At 33.5% G+C, this 19,642-nt stretch overlaps 1 protein-coding gene across 10 annotated transcripts in view; it reads right to left on the bottom strand.

Moving 5' to 3' along the window:
* Positions 1 to 9,542: 9,542 nt before the first annotated feature.
* The window catches only part of EPHA6 (EPH receptor A6), an 811,316-nt gene continuing 801,216 nt past the window's right edge, over positions 9,543 to 19,642 (bottom strand). For all 10 annotated transcript variants that reach the window (XM_034657115.1, XM_034657124.1, XM_034657119.1 and 7 more), the window contains 2 exons: positions 13,038 to 13,187; positions 9,543 to 11,574 (listed from right to left, as the gene is read on the bottom strand). In XM_034657115.1, coding sequence (XP_034513006.1) covers positions 11,460 to 11,574; positions 13,038 to 13,187 — 265 coding nt within the window. In that variant the 3' untranslated portion in view covers positions 9,543 to 11,459. The remainder of the gene's footprint in view (positions 11,575 to 13,037; positions 13,188 to 19,642) is intronic.

Below are 19,642 nucleotides of genomic sequence, written 5' to 3'. Positions count from 1 at the left end.
TGTACACATATATCTTTCTATTTTTGTCTATGCTAAAACAGCAAAAAATGGAGAGCAATCTTATTCCATTATTCACAATCTAATTTTACATCAAATCCATATGCACCTATAAATTCAACACATTGAATTACATACATCCTATCCAGAAATAAAGATCCAAGCCCAATTAAAAGATCACATCCTTCCAATAGGGAGGCCACAATGAACAAAACGATATTACCCATGTGTTTCTTCTAAATGACAGATGGTACTGATTTTTTCATATGAAAACAAAACAAAAGTATTGTTTTGCTAAATGATTAGAGCCTGTTTGCCTTTTTTTTTTTTTTAATTCAGATGGGGGCTCAAAACCCTCCAAAATAGTATTTTGAGAAAACTGCCAGCTTGAGTATACAATACACACCTTTCAAGATTATACTAATTTTAATGTTCATAGGATTTTAATTATAACAGAATAGCTACAAAATATTTCTGCCTTTTACTCTGTAATAGACAAAAATAAATAACAAAACATGAGAAGTATCTATGGCATTGAGAAGTCCTCACTTAATCTCTACATTATGGAAAAGAGAACACTGTTATTAGAGTCCTTGGAAAGGACAGAATTGTTTCAGGTCCTTCAAGTAAGATGTCTCAAAACTATTTAGTAAGAATGGCTTTAAAATATTTTATACATCTTTTCCCCATGGTGTATTACATATACACAAATACCTACTGACTATGGATTTATGTATATATGCACGTATGCGTGTGTGTGTGTATAATATATATATAGAGAGAGAGTTCACTTTTCTCCTTTCCAACTACTTATACCTCTCTCCTCCAATATATACTCCCTTTCCACTCTGTGTATTGACTTTTATGTCAATGGTAAATAGGACTATTCACATAGTAACATCCTTACCTTTCTACCACAAATCTACCAACCTATCTGCAATTCTGCCTTTCCTCCCATTGCAGTTCTGTGTCTCTTCCTATCAAAAGCTAATCTCCCTACGTACACTATGAATCCTAACCCTTCTACCTCTCAAGACCTTTTCTGTAATTATATTACATAATCATAATCAGTTTTCCCCTTTCTACTAGATCATTCTCATTGGTATATAAATATACTCTAGCATCTTTTCTCTAAACACACACACACACAACCAAAAATCTCCCTTGACCGCATATCTCCCTCCAGCTACTGCCCTATTTCTCTTGCTTCCTTTAGAGTAAAACTTCTTGAGTTTTTTATAGATATTGACTCCACCAGCTTTCCTACAATTTCTTCTTAATCCACTTCAATCAGGCTTTGACTACATTACTTCGTAGAGGCTGTCCTTGTCAAGGTCACTAATAACTTCCACATGCCAAATCCAGTGTCCATTTGTAAGTTCTCATTTTGGCTTCTTATAAGCATTTAATCCAAATGACCAGTTGGATTTTTTTTTTTCTCTACCTTACCTTATACTCCTTAGTGTCCTTATATTGGCTTCCAATTCCCTGCCTAACTTCTACACATGGGAATGCCTTAGACCTCAATTGCAGCCTACTTCTCTTAGAGCCTTTTCCCAGGCGATTTCAAAATTTTAAACACTATTTATATGCTGATGACTTACACATCTTGATGTGTATCTCTAATTGCTCCTTGGGACTCTCATATACACTTGACACTCCATTTGAATATCTAACAGGCATCTCAGGCATTATGTAGCTAAAACTTAACCCTTGATTTTTCTCTTCAAACCTGCTCCCCACCGCTGCTTAGTCTCTCCCCAAATAATAGAATTTATCTTTGATTTTTCTTTCTTTTTCACCCCTCATACCCAATTCATTAGGAAGCCCTGGGTTCAAACATAGCCCAAATTCCCCCACTTCTATCTTGACTACTTCCACTTTAACAAAAGCCAACATGTTTTTTCTGCTTAAACTACTGCGGTAGCCTCATAAATGTTCTTTCACTCCTATCTCCTTTTGCCTCTCTTCAGTTCTTCTACTGTGTACTAAGCACACCATTCTCTCTATCCTTAAACACTCCAAACGCCCACACATTAAATTGGTCTTTCTGCCTGGAATGTTCTTGCCTCCGATCATCTCTTGACTGGTTCCTTCATGCTTTTCAGATAACAGTTTAAATGTCACATCCTCAGAGAAAATTTCTTTTACCATTTAATGTAAAACCACAGTCATGCTAAGTAATGTTATTGCTTTTAATTATCAACATAACATTTCTTTACTGTGTACCTTTACCACTAGAAGATCAATTCCATGAGGCAGGCTTTTGCTTATCTTGGTCACTCTGTATTTTTAGTGCTTAGAACGGGATACTGGTACATGACAGTGTTCAATAAACACTAGTTAATGGAACAAATGAACTTATGGATAAACATATTTAAAGTAAATCAGTATGTGTATATACTAATTTTAAAATTTAGGAATTATACAATTTTGGACCAGCAAACAGAACTTCTTTAATTTTTTTTCTTTTGTTTATTATATTTGTTTCCCATAGTGTCAGAGCTTTGGAGAAATCATGCTCTGTTGTTCTTCTTCATATTAAACTACAGATACCCAATTATTTCATTTAATGGTATAGAGAAGTTATAAGTTGGGAAGAGGAAATGTTTTGCTCCGTCAAAGGGATTTTTGGAGACTCTGAGAGCAGTTTATACAAAAATGGAAAGGCCTTTCACTTTTCTTTGAGGTATCCCATCTGGTGAAATTTTAAAAATTGAATAAACAGGAAGTAGTGAAAAATAACTACAAAAATACATGTTCACTATTTTGAACACATAAAGTCCAATGTAGGATTTTCTTTTTGTATCCCATTCATGAGAAAGTAAGAGTTTGCTTTCTCCAGCAGACTTTATGAGACATCTAACCCATATTAGATTAAAAAAAAAAAAAGAGTAACTTCAAAAGCAATTACTTCTAGCCACCGTGTTTTGGCATTTGGCTTCAACTCACTGAGAACTGGAAAGTTGTAAGCATTATGAGACTGAATGGAAATATAAGATATAAAGTGGCTCTTTTTTTAAATACTTAAAACAACTGCAAAGAGAAGGCAATCTCCTTGAAAGAATATAAGCACTTTGAAATCATAACATATAAAATTAATATGTAGATACCACATTTTTAAAACATTCGAAACTATGTAAAATTTATATAATTGCATAAAAGCATAAATTGATTTAAAAGACTACCCTTTTAACTCAATTCTTTTTATCTGCATACTATATAAACTTTTTACATTTAATAATATCGGAAGAAAAAACTATCTATGACAGTGATTTGTTGATATGTATAAAATGCTTTGACAGTCCAATATTCAATGTACTTTTTGTCAAATTCTTTTATTATATATAGGTCTTAGAAATCAAAAGAATGAGCAATACAGAAACGTTAATAATTGTGGTCATTTGGCTTATTAATAAAATTTTAAAAAATAAATTTCTATTTTTGATATTTTGGCAAAATTTCTAATTTTATATATCACTATATATTTTAACAAATATTAGTAGACTTATTTATATTAGAGATTCCCATCCTCAAAATGCATTTTAGTTTCAAAATTACTGAAAGAGTAATATGACAGAATATTTAATCACTCTTTTCTAACAGTTTTTTTTAAATGTGGTAATTATTAGTTTTGACAAAAAAAACTCCTCTTTGTATTATCTTTTTGTCTTTTCCTCAATTTTAATGGAAATTGGTCTGTTTCCAAGTTCTGCATAAATGGTCTGCCTCTAAGTTTTACAAAATAAGGTTATTATAGAAGGTATAACATAACCAACATTTTAAGAAACATTGTTAAGAAACTATTAAAATAAAAATTAAGCTGTCAAAGTTTGTACTGAATACAAAATTAAACCCAAGTATAGTTCATGAAAAATGTCCATAGACATTTACATCCTGTAGTTATTCAGATTTTCAATGACATAATTTAGGATAGGATGTGATTAAGAAAATATTTAATAATGTATCAGAAATAAAGCACATACAGTAATTTTTAAAATCAAATGTTATGCATATCTGTTAGAACCGCTCAAATGTTATGCCCCACCAAAACCAAAACAAAACAAAACTCCCATTTCACATGTTTTTTTTCTCTTGGAGGCCTAAAAAAACCCAAAATTCTATATTTGTAAGAAGAAGATGAGATTTTTGCATAGTATAGATATATTAATATAATTTTCTTTGAACGCATATGACATGGGAAGAAACATCACATTAAAGCAAATTAAAAACTTCAATGATAAACGTTTATGCACATCAAACCTTATTTTTCAAGCAGTGCAGGAATTTAAAAAATCTCCAATCTTTGTTTATTGTCATATTGTTTATGAAATTCAGTACTGTTTTAAAGATAGTTTTAAAGATATTGAAATAATAGCTCTAGCTAAAATACCAGTGAATATTCAAATAAATTAGATTTAACAATGATCACATCAATCACATGGACGGAAAAAATAGCTCATTCAGTTATAAGTTTGTTAGCAAATGAGTAGCCATTGATTTTGCCATAGAGTTTCTAAAGACCACAATTTTAAGCAGATTTATTTCAGAGTTAAAAATATGTGGCACTAAGTAAAGCATGTACAAAGAAAAATTTTATTACAACTTAAATAATGATATTACTGGGTAAATAATTCTAAAGAGAGCAAAAGTTACTACTTTGCACGAGAAATGAATTATATTCTAGTGTCTGAGTGAAGATGTGTTTAAATGAAAATTTAACAAAAGCAATTTCTAGCTAAATGCATACATTTAATTATATAAATTACTAAATGTAGAAGAGAGATTTAATTTATTATAAAGGCTATAGAAGAGGGCATTTTAAATTAGGTAAAAATCTTATAAGTGCATTGTTTACTCATCTTTATGATTTAGCACTATTCACTCCATCTATCATGATTTCAAAAAGTTAAACGATATTTGATCTTTCTAGAACACAGGCAAATGAAGACTGTTCTGAGGATGATAATCTATAAATGTGGCAAAACTCATAGAAATGTTTACATCAATATTGCTTGCATGTAAGCTCATATTTAAGTTATGAAAACAAGGACATCTATCTTCAAAGTTAATAATGCCTAAATATAAAATTTGGATATGTAAAAAATGAAGGTTCTCATACTCTGAATTTTTCTTTATGATAATGTATCATTTTGGGATAAAGACAGTTTTCCCTTCAATGAGGGCTAATGAGCTAGAGACTGGGCTAACTAAATAGGAATCCTGAAGTAGGTTGTTGTTCTTTCATTATTTTGTAGAACACTCTAAAGTCGTATCTCAGTTGTTCTGATTTATTATTTGAATTGATAACTTATTATCTTAACCAAAAGTGAGTTTACAACAAAATAGACACCCAGAGGTTAAAAAATAGTGGAGAAATGTGGGTAAGGAAAGAGCTTTACTTAAGAGAAGATTTTTCACTGAGCTTGATTTCTAATTTACAACCCCCAGGAAATTGTGTTGTTAATATGTACTTCATTTTCTAATTGAAAGTAGGAACCACTTCTTTATACTACATTTAAGGGCTATCTTTCATCCTCATCTGTCAGGTAATTTTTCTGTAATGCCTTTGTTATTCTTAAGGATGAATTAGGTATGTCTAAGGATAGTGGAATTCTTCTTTGAGATTTTTCCCTTTAAGTGAAACAAATCAAAAGTTCTCTTAATGATGCAGAGATCTGGTACTTAGTTAACCAGCATGGAAACTCAAGCGAGAAACTTTCTGTTTTGTTTAGAAAGAAACTGCTTTCAACGGGAAAGTGCAAAAATATAATAAAATGGAAGTGACTTGGTATCATTAAGAGACACACAAAACTTTGTATTTGCCAGATTTTTTTTAAAAGATGAAGTTTATATTCATTTGGTAGTGCTTTTCTACCCTTAGTAAATGAGAAGTTTTCTTTATTTTTTGTTTCATTTTTAAAATTCAGTAATTTTGAATCAACACTGATAGGCTAAAGGTAGACTTTCAAATCTATTCTAAAATCATAAAAAAGCAAATGCCAAACAACCAATTTTTGTTTCTAATTAAAAACAAAGAACCCAAGTCTCTCTCTCTTTTTTTTAAAGTAGGCTCCATGCCTAACATGGAAGCGAACATGGGGTTTGAACTCATGACCCTGAGATCAAGACCTGAACTGAGATCAAGAGTCAGACACTTAACCAAATGAACCATCCAGGTGTCCCCCAAGTTTTTCAATTAAGATGTAAACATCATTTTACACATTTATATAAATCCACATTAATTTGAAATTCAAATCTAATTATTAGTCAGAAGAAAGAGGATTAAAGTTATATTTTGATGACCTATATCTTCTGGATCCTTGGACCTTTTTTTCCTGGAAGTGTCACATCCCCTATAACATTCAAAATTTATTTTTATCCTCAGGGCCCCTGGGTGGCTCAGTCGTTAAGCATCTGCCTTCGGCTCAGGGTGTGATCCCTGAGTCCTGGGATCGAGCCCCGCATTGAGCCCTGCATCCAGCCCCGCATCAGGCTCCTCTGTTGGGAGCCTGCTTCTTCCTCTCCCACTCCCCCTGCTTGTGTTCCCTTTCTCGCTGGCTGTCTTTCTCTCTGTCAAATAAATAAATAAAATATTTTAAGAAATTATTTTTATCCTGTGAAATCTTTGAAATATCTGCCTAATATTTTGTTTTTTAAGGAAACAGTAAGAGGAAGAGGGGGGATTTATGCCTCTGCAACTTAAGATTTTTCCTTTCCTTTATTTCATCTAGTAATATGTTAGATCTAGGCATGAGTAAACCTCTTGCCCTTGTTAAATGTATCATGTTTGAAAGAATTTTATGCAACCTTGCAGGTTCATAATTATTATGTTTACTAAGACCAGTGAATTGTCTTGGGCAAGAGATTACTCCAGAGTTGTTTTGAAAAAAGGCTAATGTTTTCTAATTGGAGGAGTCACCTTTGAGGTAGTGAATCTACACATGAACTAGAAAGTTTGCCACTGGACAAGACAAATCTGTGACCCCTAAGGAGAGATTGTCTTAAGAGAATCCTGCAAGCATGTTCTTCTCTGCTAGAGGAAGTGTGGGGTGTTCTATGAGAATTTGAGGTGAAAATAAATTTCTCTCCATAAAGATTACAAACCCAATCCACACTGGACAAGGCTTTATTAACTTATTTAATGTATTTTTGTTCTATGGAAAGAGCTGGCCCTTAGTGACTAGCAATCACAGCAAACATAGCAAATAGGCTCCAACCTCAAAGTTTTAAGCTTAAGAGTTTTTTTGAAGGTAAGGACAGTACAGCCAAACTCATCTTTGCCATAAAAATCTTAACATGTATGGGAGACACTTCAGAGATACTTGTTAAATTGAACTAAATAAAGTTTATACTGTCTTTACTGAACGTTATAAAGATTGAAAGTTGCTGGAAATGTTGATCATAAAAACCGAAAGTTAGGTGACTTCAGTGCCTGGTGTCCTAATGAAAGAATAACAGCAATTTGACTCCGTGTACTCCTCTACCTTTTGGAGTCCTCATATAAAAGCATCAAAATATTTTCGGATTGAACATGAAGTGATATGAGTCTTTTCTACTACGCGGAATCTGAGCTTGGAAAAGTTAAGGTGATAATATTAAAAGAAGTGATATATTTGCTTCTAGTCTCTTTGTTACATAAACACATGTACACCAATTGTGAATTGATAATGGTTTTTGATTCTTAAAATGAAATTTTTAAAATTAATAATAAATTTACTTATCTAAAACTATAGAAAAGGATCATCATCATCATCCATTTTGAAATTACTTTCCAGAGCACTTAATTTCCAGTTAATAAAAAGCCAGAGTTCATTCCCTCTCTGTGAGTGCAAATGCTCCCATTTATGTGGTGGGACCCAAAATACCAATGTATGACTTCTGCAACATTCCCTTCTTCCCTCCATCTTCAGCCTGTTCTAAGGAGAGTGGTAAGATCTTTTTAGATTTTTCTGTGGTTTCTTCTGCCGATAGGGATCAGGTGGAGTGGTAGAAGCTGAGAAAAGAAAAGAGATGCAAGGAAGGAATAAAGAGAGAAGAACAGAGGGGGCTGAGGAAGGAAGTTTTAGAAAATTTAATGAAGGAACAAAAAAGAAACCTAATGTTGCTGAAAATTTGGGGATAAAAGATTTAACTGAATGATTTATAAAGTAGAAATTTGGTAGGGAAAGATATTAAAAACTGGATTTTTTTAAGCAATGTGGTTGAGATGACTTCTTCACCACCTCTTCAGAAGAACTTCTGTAAAAACTTGCTTTTCAAGAATTGAGTTTGGATTTGTTTTCCCTTCGAGGGCTAAGATAGGTCTTAGAACTGTAGTTAGAAGGCTGTTTTACTCAGGTGATAGCTGGATAGATTTTAAGAGGAATACAGACTATTAAAGTTATACAAATCTTTTTTTTTATTATGGCATGCATAACTTATTTATCAACAGCTATAACTCAGTGCAAAGGTGCTGTAATTTTTTATTCCTGTTAAGCCAAGAGCTTTGCAATTTCTAATTTCTTTTTTAATGATTTACATACCTAATCTCTCATCTTGACTGTGCATTGTTTTTACATTTTTCCCCCAAATATGCCTTATACTATGAGATAATGAATTGATTATAGACTGGAAACTGACCACCCAGGAAATAAAATGAAAATGGTTTCTTCAACTGATTTACAAAATCCAAAAAGCTCCTCAGGGGTATAGATTAGAAAATTTAAGATAAAGCAGGTACATGAATGTCTATGCATATTGAAGTTATCAAAAATCATTACTGAAGGCTGTGATTTATGTAAGTTACTAATTTTCTTTATAATTAAGTTCTATACTTATGCATATTTAATAGTTCTATTACTAAATATGTGCACTAGTAAATCTCAAAATATTTCACGTAAAATTTCCAAATAAATTTGGCAATTTAACTGTTAATATTCCTAGATCTTATAATATCCTTGGGATCAGGGGTCTGTGATTGGTAGGAGATTAAGAAATAGATATCCCTATTTTATTAATGTCTCAGTTTAATTGTGCACAAATATTTCAACCACGTGTGCACACATCATTTCTGATCATGATGAGGTTCAAAATTACACATATGATTATCATGCTTACAGTTCTGAACAATATAAATGTAATTCTAAAGAAATTTTAAAGAGCATTTGGGGTAAGAGATGAAGGGGAAAGGCAGTTTTATAATATTGGACGAAGACTTTAGGGAAGAAAAAAAGAAATAAATTAATCAGATATAGAAAAAGATTTCTGTACTTTTTTAAGAAAAAAATTCTTAACAGTGAACTTTAATCTTGCAAGTACTGAATGCCCATCTTAGAGAAGTTTAAATACTTCATAGAATTTATTTCATCAAAGTATACAGATGTTGCTGACAGAGTCCTATGGAAGACCATAATTATTCATTCCTTATTTTTCTAAATACTTTTTCGTTGTATTATAAAAATAAATATATATGATTAATAAATTTAATCTGTTTTACATCTGTTCTTATTTAATATATATTTGAAGACAGGTAAATATGGAAATTTATATGTCCTCTACATGTATCCAGATTTGTGTAAATGTATCGAGCAAACTGCAGATAGTTATGAGTGATGCATGACCATGCAGGTGGTGGCTAGAAAATGTTGCTAGCTATTTCTGACACACTTACTTAAAAAGTGATGGATTTCTCAGTTTTTTCTCTTTTAGTATACTTTAAGGAATACTTTAAAGACTCTTCCTTCTAGCTCTATACGAATTTTTTTTTAAATGAAAAGAATTAAGCTGTGGTAGACAAAAATCTGGAGATAAATCAGCCAAAGAATGTATGTGGAAGGGTCTAGTCTAATGGGACAATAAACAAATCTTAAAAGAATAAAAGAAAGTGAGTCTCCTTTGATAGCAAAACAGCTGCTATTACCAAAAAATGTAATCTAGGTAGGAACTGGAGAATGTGGGTTGGGCACCTTTAGGTCTTAAAGAAAAACTGATTTATTAAATAAGCATCTTTAGACAACCTGCTCTTTTTAAAATCTCTCTCTCTCAACACATTCTCCCTACACTTCCACACCCAGCACAGGAGCCATTCTGTACTTTTATAGACAACAGCTGATTTTACAATTGAACTTACTCATAAAGCAGCACTGTTTTGATAAATTGACTCAGCTTAATTCACTGAAAAATATATTTGCCTTTTTTTGCAGCCTCTGAGACAGTTATGACAACACACTCTAGCTGTGTCCACATTTTTATGTTATTGTATTATGGGCCCGGGTTGACACACAATTTATATATGCTCCTGTGTTAGGTCTGTTCATACCCTCTCTGGAACATGCAGTGGCATAGCTGTCTCCTGAAAGGTCTGGAAAACAGCTCAGCATGTTCATGTAACTTATTTTTTAGGAACAAAATATAAAAATTCTTAAACTTGCAAAATGCATCAATATCAGACAGTCAGTTAGATGTGCGTTTATTTTTGGGGCCATCATACAGCTATCATAAAATTGTGTTTAAATTAAACTAATTACTCTTTTTCATTAAATGTAAGGGGATAATCTTACATCTTTTATTCAAAGCAATTCTACTGAAAATAACTAATTTTCTCAGTGCTTTGATAACTGCTTTTGCAAACTTGTGAAGGTGAACCAAGGGAATAGACATGGTTTTACTTCATGCTTCACTCTATGAGAACCTTTAGAACACTGGACTCACTCTTGATCTTTCTGGGTTGATCTTCATAAAGTAGGAGAGAAATATACTATAGTTAGTAAAACTTAGAAGGGAAAAGCCTCTAAACTACCACTTACTATGAAATATGTAGGACACTATACAGTTATAAAAAAAAATAGACAAACCCAGCCTTAGAAGATTGAAAAGCACAGTATGTTTCTCCCTCTCCCTCCCTGATAACCCCCTTCTTATGGCAGTCACCTGACAAGAATTCACCAAATGACATCATTGGTTATTTCTGCAAATAATGTTAACAACATCAGGCATCAACAGTTAAAGTAACAATATGATCCATAGAGTTGAATATAATTATCTAACAATATTCATGTCAGTTTGGAAGCTATTTGATCACAAAACATGAAAGAAAGTTCAACTATTTCTTTTCATTTACCATCAAACTCTAAATACATCATTAAGGAAGCCACACCTGGGCAAATTCCTTTGGATTAAGTTCGTGAACACTTCCCAAATACTGTTGTACAAAGTTAAACATCCATGCTGAGTTATTTACCATTGTGTAGTGATAATCTGCAGTAGGCCAGGGTTTTATTTGCAGGTTATTCAGAGAGGAGCTATGAGGCATAATTTTAAAATCCAGGTTGGAAGCATAAACAAAAGGTGTGTGCCCGTAGTCTGAACAGGAGACTGCAGTTTGTGAAGTGATGTCTGGAGAATCAGAAGAGAGGGTAGTAGAGAGGATATCTTTCATTTTAGAAATGCTGAGGCACAAAACACAAGTGCTTATAGTACTTTCATACATGAAATCCTTTCTCCTGTATGTGAATCATGTGTAAACGTAAAGTCTGTATACTGCTGACTATCCGTCTCTGGTGTCCAATGAGTAGGACTCCAATTCTTCTAATATCACTGTGACAGAGATAAAGAGATAGACATGGGGGTGGGGGAGGAGAGAGAATATGAACATTTAGATCTGGTAAGTACAAGTGACAGGAAATGAAGATTTGCATATGGTAAATATGTACCAAGTCAGATTTTCTTTATGAATTTTAAAAAAAGTATATAGCTGGTAAAATGAGAGTTTAAGTAGATATAAGCGAACAGACTTTGTTACATTTTTCTTCTCCCTGGTGCCAAATAATATATCTAGTCTACCTCAAATTTAAGGATGCAAAGAAAAATTTCAAATTCAGGTACAAACATAATGTTCAGACACTCCATAGACCTAAATGGAATACAATTTTTAAAAAGATTTATTTATTTATTTTAGAGAGACAGAGAAATAGAGAGGAGGGGCAGAGGGAGAGGGAGCAAATCTCAGGCAAACTCCCTGCTGAGCATGGAGCCTGACGTACGGCTTGATCTCACGACCCTGAGATCATGACCTGAGCTGAAATCAAGAGCTGGACGTCTAACCAACTGAGCCACCTAGGTGCCCCAGGTTTACACTTTAGATAATGACAAAAATTTTCAACAGTATCAGCAATATAATATATAGGGTAGAAGGTATAATGTGGACTGTATCTGAGTCCTATGGTCATTCAATAATCTGAATAAAATGCCGTTGTATTATGTTGAATTATATGAAATTGCCATCACTATTTCAAAATAATGGCAATTTCATATGATTTAACCAACTAGTTTTAGTATTTACCTTTTTTAAAAAAAATGATTTTATTTATTTATCTGAAAGAGAGAGAGACAGCCAGCAAGAGAGGGAACACAAGCAGGGGGAGTGGGAGAGGAAGAAGCAGGCTCCCAGTGGTAGCAGGAAACCCGATGTGGGGCTCGATCCCAGAACCCCGGGATCACGCCCCGAGTTGAAGGCAGATGCTTAACCAACTGAGCCACCCAGGCACCCCTAGTATTTACCTTTTAAGCACATGTTGAACATTTTACTGCACCCAGGCAAGGAATAATTTTTGAGACAATGGAAAAATGTCCAACTTGTATAATATAGAGAAGGAGCTCTGAAATTACATGATAATGTACTATTATAATTATTACATTTGATGAAGGTAATAGGAATCAATCATGCAAGATTAGCACATGTGAGTCATAAGTAATTTGCCTAGGTAAACTGTGCTGATGTAGAGTCTAGGATGTGAATGAGAGTATATGCATTTCAGAAAGCATTCACAAATTTTTAAAATAGCTATTTGAATTAAACATATTCTTCCAAAGGAAAATAGTTAAAAGTGTAATGTTCAATTTCCACTAGAGTGATAATCAGAAATGGTGAGGAAAGATGTGGAAATGCCATACTGGCATTAGGAAATGTAGTTGAATCATGGTATTGCTGATCCAGTATTTGAATCTGTAACCTCCTAAGTGGACTGCTAAACATAATAAAAAAACCCAGGACCACTTACTCAATGCTCATTCTTGAAATTAGGTCAAAAGTCGTAAACCCTGCTGCCATGAAGTTATTCTTATACTGCCCCATCTTTATAGAATCCAGCCAGTCACCAACTGTGACAAACAAAGGATATTCTGGAACTTCACCAGGGGATTCTGGCATTCTACAAGAAAAAAACCCATGGAGACAATTTAAAAGTCAGATAAAGCAAAAATAGCAACTTCCTTTCTTTCCATTTACAATATCCTTACCTCTAATGTTTTCATAGTCCATTAAAAAAAGTCTCTAATTTTCCATTATATTCAAATCAGCTGCTTTTATCTGGTCGGTTTCATTTACCAGTTGTCTTTTTCTGCTTTTTGCCACTAACTAGGTTTTATACTAGATATATCTTGAGAAAACCCACATCTTGCGAACTGCTATTTACGTTTTCCTCTTGCATAAAATTGTTTTCAAACCTGAGGAATAGTCTAGTCCTCATCCCCAAAGGACAGTAAGTAGCCACAGGCTGTTTATTCTTAGTCTTTCTAACCTGCCACCGAATCCTTGCCCTTTTGCCTTTTTTACATTTGCTAAGATAGTCCCTTCTCCTTTTCACAGTGAATTCATTGATCAAGACTCCATTTATTTATTCTCAAACATTCAACAAGAATTTATTATTTATTAAAAAATAATTTCTGGTGTTACAGAGCTCAGTTGCATGAATAAGATTTACACACATCCAAGCTTAGGGTAAGACAGCCCAAAGCACAGATATTAATATGGGATGAAACAGAGCAAAATCATTGCAAGGTTGGGTTAACAAGAAAAAAGAATCCAGCATTGATGGATCTTAAAGTAAGTGATACAGACATCTATATTTTTGTTGCTAATATCTAACGGAAAGGGCATTGCAGTTGGGGATATTTTTGTAGGTTTTGGTTTTTTTATTTTCGAGAGGGCGGGGGTGGGGGGAGAGGGGCTGAAGGAGAGAGAGAATCCTAAGCAGGCTCCACGCCCAGCACTGAGCATGACGTGGGGCTCGATCTCACAACCCTGAGATCATGACCTAAGCCGAAATCAAGAGTCGGACACTTAACCAACTGAGTCACCCAGGAGCCCCATATTTCTGTACTTTTAATATAAAAATAATATAAAGATATTATTTTGGAAAGGCTAACAGATGTGTGTGTATTCATACATAAATACATACATATATATGTATATGTATATATGTACATATATATACAGAGAATAGTTTCATATAAGCTAAAGATAGAATAAACATGGAAGTACCTTTAGAAATTATAGTAAAATTAACTAAGAATTGTGTATTTAACTGGTTCTGGCAATAAACTATATTATTCTCCTTACAGAAATACATGAAAATTGTTAAAAATATTTCATATGGTTTTACAAATTACCTGGCAGTAAAAGTGCTTTTATAAGCATGTTATTAGCCCTCTAGGGTAATAAACACATCATTTAAAAATTATTAGGTCTAGAGTTTATATTAAATAGTAGAGCAGTAACCTTTTTTTATGTTTGGTGTTGGAGTCAAATCAGTATTTTCTAAGTAATGAAAATATTCCCATTAGAAGTGAATCATTGAATTATTTTTATTAGAATATTGAAGGTTAATCCAAATTTCATTTACTTTATTTTTAATTTTTTATAAAATTAAAGAATGGAAGAATCCATAGAGACTTAACTAGGTCTACAGTTTTAACATTCATATTTGGAATATTTCATCATCATAGTATTTACCATTGATATTTGAACTATTTCAGCTTTAACTAGAAACCGATAGTATATGAACACATATGATGAAACCACATGAAATAAGAATTCCTCCATTGTGAGGCAGAATGGAGGGTGCATGCTATATAACTCTGGTATTGTTCTGTTAAAAATATGAGAATGGGAGCGCCTGGGTGGCGCAGTCGTTAAGAGTTTGCCTTCGGCTCAGGGCGTGATTCTGGCATCCTGGGATTGAGCCCCACATCAGGCTCTTCCACTGGGAGCCTGCTTCTTCCTCTCCCACTCCCCCTGCTTGTGTTCCCCCTCTCACTGGCTGTCTCTCTCTGTCAAATAAATAAATAAAATCTTTAAAAAAAATATAGAGAATGGGAGTTAGGCTGTAAGGTTAGTGCATAAGGTGAAACATAAAAATCTCTAATAATCAAAATTACCCATAAAAATCCTTTAAATTACTCTTAAATCACCAGGCCCTCGGTCTTTAGGAACACAGAACTCAGAGACATTCTGCATGGCCATCAACTTGTACACTGTACAACTCTTGAAAACTCAGAAAGAGGCACCTTGGAATTTTTCAGGACAGAGTCCCCACTAAAGGCCCTGAGTTTGTGTCTTTGGTTTTTCTTTGATTGCTACACTGACTTCCCTGTTTCTAAACTGGAGTCTAGCTGAAGATGGGGATGAAGGTGGTGACAGATAATGAGGAAAAAATAGGGGTTTTTTTGCTTTTAATATAGAATTTAAATTTGCATAAATTATATGCATGTATCTTGTGACTACGTAGTGCTCCATATTGAGTCTGGTAATCCTTAACAGTGACTTGTATCCTTTTTACTAGTACTCAATTCTGTTATTATATTTCCAATTGGGAGGCCGTTAAGAGCTACATGCTCTTTTCTTGTACAATAAATTGCAACGCTATTTTGATTGTGGGCTGATTCATTCCAATTAATACCAGAATGATTTGTGATTTGACCCTAACAAAGATTAGTTATATCCAATGGTTGAAAACCTATCATAAATACTTTATTATTGCTATATTTGTTATTTCCTGGAGATGTTCATATCAATAAGCATTATAGAATAAGCAAAAATTCATATAAGATAACAAAACAATAGAGGTATCCACTGCAGAGTTAAATAGGATTTTTAATTAGAGCATTTCTCCAAGTCTTCACTATTCTAATGTACAATGTGAACATACAAGAGAACTAGCAATAGCATCTGCATTATTTTCCTAAATTATCTAACCAGTTTCTATAAAGCATAGTTTAACAAATACTGCTGTAGTAAATTCACTAAGTTTAAATATCAAAATGACCAGGGTACCCTTACTGCTTATTAACAAACATAAAGCTACACATGCTAGAAAACGGAATGTCGTATTTTAAAACAAGGTGGTTCCCATATCTTTAATTACTTGTCAAAGAAGTTTGTTGAGACTGAACAAAATTAAAAGAATGTATTTAAGTGACTTTCCCTTCATACTACTATGCCATACTTGATACGCAGACAGTGTTAGATGACTTCCACTTCCCTCTCCTGAGAGAACTCTGGAATAACTCTCGAGCTTTCACAATTTCATATAATCGGTGAATGGAAATGTAATTTGCTAATTTTATGTCCTTAGTACAGAAAGGTCATGAAGGACATTCTGTATACTAAACGACTTAACAAGCCTATTTCTCTCTTGAAAAGCATTCACTATTTGCTCCCAGAATGTTTCAATACCATAATTCCCTTTCTCTCCACACATCTTTAGTAACCTAGTTACTCTTTGGCCTTTCTATGACTGCATTGGCAGTTGATTTAGTAAGGTCAGGGTCCCCTCATTGTTCACAGCCACTGTGCAATAACTTTTCTTTCACCTTATCTTATAACGAAGTTGAAAAATGCTGCTATTTTCTGGCTTCGAGGGCTGGGTACCCTCACCTTCACATGAATTCTCTGGAATATTACCTAATAAACAATAAATGCCCTTTCTTATCAACCATGTAAAATGATAAATTCAGTCTGCTATTTGCTGAGCACATAGAAATTTCTGCTATTTGGTGATTAGTGGGAGCTGCCCACCTGAGAAATGTCTTTCCAGCAAAATCTGCAGCTCACATTGAAAAAAGTACATATTGTAGAACAGAAGGTTAAGGGTCTACTACTTTCCTCAGAAAAATGAGGAAGGGGTAAAGCTGGAAATTCTAAATGTATAAATGATGGTCAATTTAGATTACAGAGAGGGCTGGAGTATAGGTAGAATATAATGACACAGTTTAAGGTTCAACAAATATATACTTATAATACATCTAAATATATAAAAATGAGTAGCACTGATAGAGCCAATAATTTTTTACTCCAATGAGACCTTTGAGTTCACAATAGTACTAGTCTTTTTTTTTTTTAGATTTATTTATTTATTTTAGAGAGAGAGCACACTTGCAGGGGTAGGGCAGAGAGAGAGAGAGAGAGAGAAAATCTCCAGCAGACTCTCTGCTGAATGCTGAGCCCCACGTGGGGCTTGATCTCAGGACCCTGAGATCATGACCTGAGCCAAAACCAAGAGTGGGACGCTTAACTGACTGAGCCACCCAGGTGCCCCCGTATTAGTCTTTTAATTTGGAATTTCTTATATAGGTAATTAATAGATATTGAAACTGCCAGTAAAAAGCAAGAAGGTTTTTATCCTCCAAAGTTTTCCATGTTTTATATTTATCATACAAATGTAATAGTAACAGATTCATTAAAAATGATTCAAGAAAGGTTATACTTTGAGAAACGCTATTGCAAAGTAAAATCTTGTTTTAATATGAAGCCATCACATGCTTAAAGTCTTTTCTCTTGTTACAATTCTAACAAATTTTTTCCCTTAGCTCTTACATTTATATGTGATTAGGTTCATTCTATTTTATATTGCCTTTATTTCAGTTATTTATTAATACTTTTCATGTTTCAGTAGTATTCATAACTTATAATCAAATAAGCGTATAATGTTCTTTATATTGATGCTTAGTAATTTAATTCCCTGAAGTTAGGCTCCTAAGTGGCTAGCAACATTCTTTTATTACAGATGACTATGCAGTCTTATAGCATGTATCTTTTTGCTTCAGTTGAATTACTTCTTTGGGAAAAATCCATAAGCCAGAAGAATTTTTTGAAAGAATAACTTAAAATTCCCTAATGGCAGGGACCATATCTCACATATCTTTCTATTTTCTGTAGGTCTTAGCACAATGCTGAAAGTATTATAGCAATTTATTAAATAAGTGATGATTCAGACTTGAATATTCTCTAATGGTCCATGATATAATGGCCAACTTATGATGAATGATCTGTTTTCATTTAGTTTCCTTAAATTAAAGAGTAAGTGCCTATTGATGGTGTTTGCTTATCCCTGCCTTTGTAGGTTTCAGAGTGGAGAGAGAGAGGGGCAGCTATAGGTGGGATGAGGTAGCCCAAGGTGAAGGGACCTAGATCTCACAGTGGCAGTGTTCAACTTATTCAATATAACTGTTTTTACATGCATTTCTGATCTCATAACTCAGGGATTACACTTCACACTACTCAGTTAATCCATAAATAATATAGAAGCTATCTACATAGGCTTTGAAGGGAGAATTTATTTAATCAGATACAAAAGAAAACACTGTCTTCTCCACAGTTAGGCTGAATAGTAAACTTGAGCACGAGTTAAATTAATAAAAGAAATTTGATATTCTTTTTAAAATTTTAAGGTATAATTTTCCTCAAAATGCTATAAAATCTCAAATGCATAGAACCGTACCATATATTCTGCGACTATTTTATGCTTGTGGGCAATATCTCATGGTTCCAAACAATCTGACCCTCCACAGTGTTAAATTGGGAGAATGAATTATTTTTCATCAGCCTTTTATTTTTAGTAAGTCTTCAAGTTTTTTTAAATTGATATGATTATTTAATTCTCATAATAAGGATGATAACTAGCAGAAAGTAGGAGGGAATGAAAATTTTTAAATTGTAGATGTGTTTGAACATAAGGAGGGATAGACACAGAGTAGGAATAATACTGCTTAAAAATCTCCCGTAATTCTGAGTACCAGGCACATTGTCCCTACAGCCAGAGTGACTGATCACTGAACCTCAAGGAAAGCCTATTTTTGTGAGAAAATAATGTAAGGACAGAAATGGATTTCTTATCACATGCTAACTACAATTCATTGGCAGTGGTTGTCAAAATACGGTCTTAAAAAGTATGCTATGGCAGCATCTGGGGTCATTGGGAAAGAGTGTTGTGATGATTAGTAATGTCTGCCATAACAAGGAAAAGAAGGAAAGCATATATTTGCCAACACTGGAAAAATTCAATCTACAAAATGCCTGAGGATGTAATTCTGGAACTGTGTTACTCCCTTATTTTCCTCATTTTTCTATTTTGTTGTAGTTACTACTTTCTTTTTTTTTTTTCAAGTAATGTTCTTCAAGTGGCTGAACATTGTAGGATGATGTTGAGGGGATATATTGACTGAGTTTGCTACTTATTCCCATGAATGAGGGCATATACTCTACATCCTTGTATTTGCTTAGTAGAACATAAAGTAACAGGCTGTGCTCCACTACAAACTCTTTTGGGGATTTTACTATACCCCATCTATGAAGTCTGATTAGTCCAGAGAAAATCTATGTGGAAATGTAAAAAAAAATGTACTTTTCCTATAATCATATTTCTGAAACAGTGCTGTATTGGGAAGAATCTTGCCATTTTGCATGATTGTATACTATGTGGTGGAAAGAACAAGGGCTTTGCAGTGGGAGGACCTTGTTAAAATGCCCAATCCACTAATTACTTGCTTTACTCTTTGAGTCTCTCTTTCTTTATCTGAGGGACGGAGATAATAATGGATTAAATGA

This window comes from Ailuropoda melanoleuca, chromosome 1 (genome assembly GCF_002007445.2).
Source record: "Ailuropoda melanoleuca isolate Jingjing chromosome 1, ASM200744v2, whole genome shotgun sequence".
Taxonomy (NCBI): Eukaryota; Metazoa; Chordata; class Mammalia; order Carnivora; family Ursidae; genus Ailuropoda; species Ailuropoda melanoleuca.
Note: the sequence above shows the minus strand (reverse complement) of the source record. Positions and strands in the feature narration are given on the sequence as shown.